General features: G+C 36.4%; 1 protein-coding gene and 1 pseudogene across 1 annotated transcript; one reads left to right on the top strand and one right to left on the bottom strand.

The window, feature by feature from the left end:
* Positions 1 to 509: 509 nt before the first annotated feature.
* LOC137653641 (actin, muscle-like) lies at positions 510 to 6,372 on the top strand. The gene is made up of 2 exons (XM_068387215.1): positions 510 to 653; positions 3,317 to 6,372. Exon 2 carries the CDS (start codon positions 3,342 to 3,344, stop codon positions 4,470 to 4,472), a length of 1,131 nt encoding a protein of 376 aa, XP_068243316.1. The 5' UTR covers positions 510 to 653; positions 3,317 to 3,341; the 3' UTR covers positions 4,473 to 6,372.
* Positions 6,280 to 6,684, bottom strand: LOC137652945 (elongin-C pseudogene; annotated as a pseudogene).
* Between the last annotated feature and the right edge of the window lie 1,508 nt (positions 6,685 to 8,192).

The following is an 8,192-nucleotide window of genomic DNA, read 5'->3' as shown; positions in this document are numbered from 1 at the left end:
CCGAGACATGATGTGTTGTCGCCAAATTTGGTAAGCAAATGCCATACGACTCACGACTAAAGGGGATTCATTACTCACCAGTGACCCCTACAAGGGTGTTGAAGATGCAGTGGACACTCACGCCAAGCGGTGCCAATGGCCCTTCATTTATTTTATTTTCATTCATATTCGGTGCCTTTTTTATACCTTAATGTTATATGAAGGGTATGATTTAACAAGCCAGGTTTTAGGAAATTCTTATTAATTCATAGCATCAATTAATCATACTCATATAGACTCTTTTTATGTGACATGTCAATTGCTTGAATGACAAGTGCTTTAAGCGATATGTTAATCCCAACAGTTTATCTCTCTCTCTCTCTCTCTCTCTCTCTCTCTCTCTCTCTCTCTCTCTCTCTCTCTCTCTCTCTCCTAGACGTCTACTCCAAGGTAAATTTAGCAGATGCTCATGTTATCAAAGACCTCACAAAAGGAATGACTACTTGACTGAGGGCACCTTCCTAATGGCTGCATTTACGCCGCTTCGACGCCACCTAGCTGGTACCCCGAAGTCGCAGTATATATAGGATCTCCTATCTCTCAACATTCGCCTGGAGGTGTAAGGGCCATCTCACAGTCATCTCCTGAGGGGTTTGTAGCGACAGCACCTTCAGGTAAACAAGAAAAACAAATTCCGTGGCAGAGTATTTCCATTGTGAAAAAAATGGACATATTGGGTGTTTTTTAAATTTATAGTTGTTTTGTTTTTGGTGAGTGGTATGTAAAGATCAGGAATGCATTCCATAATACGTCTGAGCTGGAGGCATTATTTAAAATTCAGAAGTCCCTGCATTGCAAACATCCAAGTGCAAGACCTTTTTTTTTTGCATCGATATAAGACACTCTCTTCATTGGTACAAATATTTCATGCATTATGCCAAACATTCTCTGCATTGCTGAAGGAAACTGTGAACATAACTGAAAAAGATTTCAGGTACCCAATTACGTAAGTGCCTCAAGATACTATTTGAAATGCAGTGTTGCAATATAAATTTTGTATGAGAAACAGCAAACAACTGTTTTGTATAGCATTTTAGATTATTGTGTTGTTGAAATCTGGTCATTCATGAAATAGGACGAATACCAGGACTTTGTTAAAAGAGAGATGCATATTCTTTGTGACAGGTGGCAGTGTGACAAACTGTGTTCTTATGCAGAGAAGGTGTCATCACACTCGTCTCTGGAATTTTGTGACATGTGCCAAAGTGTATATTGTACAGATGTTTGGTACTTTAGTTTCTGATCGAAGGATATGTGCTTGAATATGATAACTGATGCAATAATTCCAAGTACAGAATAGCTTGAGGAACGTTGAAATATGGACACATATGGAGAAAGGTGTTAATAGAACGTTGTATGTCTCGGAAAGATCTATTTTTTTGAAGAAAGGTGTCAAGAACAATATTAATATTGTCTATAAAATTTGAAATAAACAAGTCTAGCTTTTTGTGAGATTATGTAGTTATTTCATAGTAGCTTGAGTTTAGTTAGTGACAGTACATTTTCGTTTTTTTCTTTTCTTAATAACCGTCTGAGATTGTAAGAAACAATTTATATCTCTAATAGTAAATACCTTCTCGTTTTCCTGTGAACACATTAATATCTTCGCGTTTAATAATGTCTTACAGCTACGCGACTCCATGGTGTCAGCCAAGTTGTAAGAGAGATACATCATGAATTCGTTAGGTATCTTTGTACACGAAACTCCATAGATAATAGTACTTAAAGCTATTAGCGTCTAATCTCCAAGCGTAGATTATTTATTGAAATGTACTTAAAAAGCTTCCGGGATAAGTATTCATTTATGTGCTGATATATATATATATATATATATATATATATATATATATATATATATATATATATATATATCGTCATCATCATCATCATCATCAGCTGTTACTAGTCCACTGCAGAACAAAGCCTTAGACATATCCTTCCACTTGCGTCTGTTTATGGTCTTTGTATGCCAGTCCACAACCACAAACTTTTTTAGTTAGTTAATCCATCGTCATCTCTTCCTTCCCCTGCTTCTTTTGCAGTCTCTAGGGACACATTCTTTTATTCTTAATGTCCATCTGTGATCTGTCATTCTCATAATATGTCCTGCCCATGTCCATTTCTTTTTCCTACATGTTGTTAGAGTGTCCTCTACGTCAGTTTGCTCTCGTATCCATGTTGCTCTTTTTCTGTCTCTTAGTGTTATTCTCATCATTATTCTTTCCATAGCTCTTTGAGTTGTAATTAGCTTATGTTCTAATCCTTTAGTAAGGCCAAGTTTCTGATGCATAAGTTAAAACTAGTAGGACCATCTCTTTAAATACTTTTCTTTTTAGAGAAAGTGGCATTTTACATTTCATAATCTCATTTTGTTTACCAAAAGTCCTCCATCCCATGCTTATTCTTTTAATTTCTGTCTCGTGTCCTGGGGAAATACGTACCGTCTGTAAGAATTGCCATACTTCCTGTATAGATATTTTGAAGCGTTTTAACATAAGCTTCATCTATTCCTTGTCTTTGAAAGGATTTCATCACTGATATATGTGTATGTGCGCGTGTCTGTGTATTTGTCCCACATTACTTGCCCTAACAATGTCTACTAATAAAATTAACATATCTCAAAATAATTGAAAAAAAATATGAAATAGGCTTCAGTCGATGAAACTCCCTGTCAATACTGTGCTTTAATCTCAAATAAGTAATGTTGTAAACTGAACACCCACAACATTGTCAAGAAGTACAAATACATGTTATTGAAATAAATGCTAATTTCGACGACGGTGTAACCAGTTTAGCTTTTCGTATGAGATGTGTTAGCAGAGAAAATCTACTATGACCGAGTTCTTTATTTTGATAGTAGACGAACCTAAACTCCGTGCTGGGTCCAGTGTCTTGCCCAGAATGTGAGAAGAAATGCTGATGAAGAAAAACTGAACTTTGTATTTAATTCACGAAAACTAAATATTTAATCATAAAGCATTGTGCGATGTAAGATATGTTGTTTAAGTTGTCAAGTTGAAGATTTTGAAAAAGTAATTATGTGATAAATATATGTGCTATTATGATTTACCTCTACATTCAAGGAATTGTAATAGAAAGATCAACAAAATTAAATACTGTATACAACGCTTTTCTTTGCTTAAAATGAGATCTTCAACTTGCTTTCATATTCATTCGCAGACACAAAGGTAATCAATTACTTGATTACCAAAATACAAGGATGCTTATTCATAAGAAGGTATAGATCAAATAAAAAACACACCTTAATTTGTTTCAGGTAAACTACGAGGGAAAAAGCTAAAATGTGTGACGACGACTCAACTGCCCTTGTCTGTGACAACGGATCTGGCCTCTGCAAGGCCGGTTTCGCTGGGGATGACGCCCCTCGAGCCGTCTTCCCTTCCATTGTCGGTCGCCCTCGTCACCAGGGTGTGATGGTCGGTATGGGTCAGAAGGACGCCTATGTAGGAGATGAGGCCCAGAGCAAGCGAGGTATCCTGACTCTCAAGTACCCCATCGAGCACGGTATCATTACCAACTGGGACGACATGGAAAAGATCTGGCACCACACATTCTACAACGAACTGCGAGTTGCCCCTGAAGAATCCCCCGTCTTGCTTACAGAAGCTCCCCTCAATCCAAAAGCCAACCGGGAGAAGATGACCCAAATCATGTTTGAGACCTTCTGCACTCCGGCTATGTACGTGGCCATCCAAGCAGTGTTGTCCTTGTACGCATCAGGTCGTACTACTGGGATCGTATTGGACTCTGGCGATGGAGTTACGCACACTGTCCCAATCTACGAAGGGTATGCTCTTCCTCACGCCATCATGCGATTAGATCTGGCTGGGCGTGACCTGACCGATTATGCCATGCGTATTCTCACCGAAAGAGGGTATTCATTCACAACTACAGCTGAACGCGAAATTGTCAGGGATATCAAAGAAAAACTGTGCTACGTTGCCCTAGACTTTGAGGGAGAGATGGCCCAGGCCGCCGCTTCAACATCTGTTGAGAAATCGTATGAACTTCCTGATGGACAGGTCATCACCATTGGAAACGAACGTTTCCGATGTCCTGAGGCAATGTTCCAGCCATCTTTCTTGGGAATGGAATCTTCTGGCATACATGAAACTGTCTACCAATCCATAATGAAGTGTGATGTCGACATCAGAAAGGATCTCTATGCAAATACGGTTATGTCTGGCGGTACCACCATGTACCCTGGTATTGCTGACAGGATGCAGAAAGAAATCACTGGTCTAGCTCCTTCCACCATCAAGATCAAAATCATCGCTCCTCCTGAGAGGAAATACTCCGTCTGGATTGGTGGTTCCATCTTGGCTTCCCTGTCCACCTTCCAGTCCATGTGGATCACCAAGGAAGAATACGATGAATCTGGACCGGGTATTGTTCATCGCAAATGCTTCTAAATTCAAAATTACATTATTGTCTTTTACCAAAACCCCAGATGTCGATATATAAAAATTTATTAAAACTCAAGACATTTTTGTCACTAACAACATAACACTAATTATGTCCAGCTAGTATTTTATATTTTTGTAAAAGTAAATAGGTCTATTGTTTGTTTCAAAAATACCCAATTCCTTAAATTCTTTTTTCAATGGTTTTCACCATCAGTATGATGATTAAAATTCCGTGTATAAACTGGAAATTAAGTAATAAAAAATTGCACTTCTAATAGTTTTATAACTACATTACCTTCACTAACTTTAAGTATCTTATTGATTTATTGATTTTAGTAAATATATCCGAATAACAAATTAACTCAAGCGCTTATAAGCTTTTTAGTTTCGAAGTTATTGTGATTTATTAAAACACTTTGAACGACATTATCGTCTAATCATTGTTCAAACAGATTCTACATCTAGAAAACTGTACTCTGGTGAAATTTCGGTCATTTGATTAAACTTATTATGTGGCATAACTATAACTCACATAGGTTCTTTTGAACAATTGTATCAAGAATAGCTCTAGTAAATATTTAACAAAGATAATCATAGATAGCTCAAATAAATCTTTTGTCAGTAAAATAAGATCTGCTGAACAGAAGCACCTTTTTACATAGCATGTAGTTAAAACCTCGAATATCAGACCAAAATACTTTGTCCATCATTTAGAATTATTTTTTTTTTTTTTTACTTTAAGAAAATATACAGTTTACAAGTTCAATTTTGCAAATACATATTCATAATATAAACATATATACTTTTAATATTTGTTTGCTCAATGTGTTTTATAATTTAGTAAAGTTTCGAGTCATGTCCATCCACTATTGCCCGATCAACGTAGGAGGATATTTACTCTTACTAGAAGCTACTTCGGTAGTTGTCTATATATAACCACTGTAGGGGGTAAATTTAAACCAGGGTATTAAGCGCAGCTTGAACAAAAGGTATCAATTAAACGGCAACTTCTGGAAAATATAGTTTTATTATAAAATTGCACACTTAAAACTACAAATGATCAGAAACAGTAAGATACTTAGTCTCAATGGCTGTGGCTTTAAATTTTTATTGATATCAAAACTAACTCCTTGTATTTTAAGACCAAATTGTATAACCACCATGAAAAAGGGATAAGGAAACCTATTCAGATATGTAACTTATCAATAAATTCTATGTATAATATGTATAAAGTATAAATTAAATACCTAACAAGCATTGCATTTCGTAAAGTCAAATACTCTTCAGAATTATGGACATGTTCAGAAGTCCATCTTCCTCATCAAATGTATGGTTAAAGGTTTTGATATGTAATTTAATTTCCAAATCTAAATTGATTTTGGTACTCGAGACGATCCATATATCTATTAAGAGGTAAAATTTGTCAATTAGTGGTAAATACTTAACAATATTAGCAAAAAAAAATCTACTTGTTGTAAATACATTGGTACTTTCTAAACAAAGAAATCAGAAGAGACATAATGGGAATTTTATAAATACATAGCCCTTTTTCAAAGACACCTATAGAGACATGTTGTGAATTTTATAAATACATGGCACTTTTTCAAAGAGACATCAGAAGAGATATGTTGGGAATTTTATAAATACTTGGCACTTTTTCAAAGACAAGAGACATATTGGGAATTTTAAAACTTGAGTAAATTATCAAACCACATCAAATATAAATAAGAGGACACATAAAATCTCTTACATAAAGAACGACAAAGTTTAAAAATAACAAAGTTGAATTAGACAGAGCAAGTTCTGGCTTCGTTTAGCAGTCCAAAAAGTTTGCTGCCATGAGCAATTCCAAGGCTATCTCCGGCGATATTGGAAACTCTGGGATATCACCAGAAAAATCAGAAAATTTCACTTTGTAGGTAAAGTACATTCCCAAGTGCTGCATAACGTGGGATGGGATTTCCTTGAAGTAGACTATATTAGTTTCGTTCTCGGCATATTGGCAAGGTCCAGACAACATAGCTCGGATGGTCCCGGAGGAGAGGGCATGTTCTCTCTTTATGAAAAACTCGTGGTCATCACTAGCAACCAGTTTCACGTAGAGGGACTTAGGACCTTCACAGCCTCCAATCTCCAACTCGTAATCGTCTACATCCCTTTCTATCTTGGTACGCTTTGCCTTGCACTCGTCTTCTACCCTTTCTAGCTTGGTATTCATGATTCAGTAATAGCAATTCGTGAAGATATCGACGGAAATGCCCTCTTGTTGTAGTCTTCGACTTTTCGTGTAGTAACAGACTGTCAAGTATTTCAGTTCTGGGGGTCGAAGTTAAAAGTAAGTAACAACTAACAACAGGATTTGAAACTTGCTCTTAACCAGAAGAACGCCTCCTTTTGGCCAGTTTCAGAACAACAAAAACTGGTAGTCTTGTGTTTTAAAGATAAGAATTGTTTTTCACGATAATCCGAATATGAAATCGATGTTGCCATTAGGGTACACATGATATCATGTCATTTACTCCATTCGGATTTCGACCATGAATAGAATTAAGAAGACAGTGAGTGGTGTTGCTGTCTTCCCATGCCTGCAAACGAAGATTTATCCAATTTGTAATATGAAATATGCAAACGACAAAAACGTCCTTTTGAATAACGAGAGAAATACATCTTAATCATCTTGTCACCCATGTCGTTACAAACTTCCCAGACCAAAGACAGCCAAGAATGTTGACGTTACTAATGGCGATGTGAAGACATCCATTAGGAATTATATTAACGTGGCAGAGGAGAGCGATCTGGCAAGGAGATTCGGGTATATTACGGTATTATTTCTAAGATATGTGAATTGATGATACAGGCTGCTCTTTGACCAAGAGTCCATGCTAGACTAAAACTGGTAACTGATTTAATCCAAAAACACAAAACAACTTCGAATATTTGAAATTGAAATGTCGAAACACAGGGGATAGTAAATATGGAATTGGACTAAACCACATTCTTTTACAATGGACATTGTATACCGCCTTTATTTTCTGTAAGTTTGATAAAATTTGAAATCCTCTTGCAATTTTAGTTTTTGTCTCTTATATTAAATCCAATACAACTGTAAAACATAATCATTATTTTCAAAATCCATTCAAGTATAACAATCATCAAAAATTACATTCAACGTTACTCAAAAATCAATGATGTAAAATATATTACAAAAACTGGGGTATTTTTTCACTTGATCCAATTTGTCAATTCAGTACTCATACAGTCGAAGTGTGATCACATACAGCAATAAAAGCTCAAACTTCCCTTAAGCAAATTGAAATAGATTTTAAGTATCGTCCAGCCGCCCGTTGAGATACTACCACTAGAGAGGTATTGGATTCTTTGACTGGCCAGACAGTATTGCATTGGACCCCTCTCTCTAGTCACGGCTTATTTTTTCTTTGCCTACACTTACACGGAATAGTCTGGCCTATTCTTTACATATTCTCGTCTTTCCTCATACATCTGACAACAATGAGATACTTAACACTTCTTCACCAAGGGGTTAATTACTGCACTGCAATTTGTTCAGTGTACTTTCCTCTTGGTAAGGGTAGAAGAGACCCTTTAGCTGTGGTAAGCAGCTCTTCTAGGAGAAGGACACTCCAAAATTAAACCATTGTCCTCTAGTCTTGGGTAGTGCCATAGCCTCTGTACCATGGTCTTCCACTGTCTTGGGTTAGAGTTCTC

Source organism: Palaemon carinicauda, chromosome 14, assembly GCF_036898095.1.
Source record: "Palaemon carinicauda isolate YSFRI2023 chromosome 14, ASM3689809v2, whole genome shotgun sequence".
Lineage (NCBI taxonomy): Eukaryota > Metazoa > Arthropoda > Malacostraca > Decapoda > Palaemonidae > Palaemon > Palaemon carinicauda.
The sequence above is the reverse complement of the archived record's forward strand: the minus strand, read 5'-3'. Positions and strand labels throughout refer to the sequence as shown.

Bases quoted from the DNA above. Each gene is read 5' to 3' on its own strand.
- LOC137653641 (XM_068387215.1), top strand. From the start codon at position 3,342: ATGTGTGACGACGACTCAACTGCCCTTGTCTGTGACAACGGATCTGGC.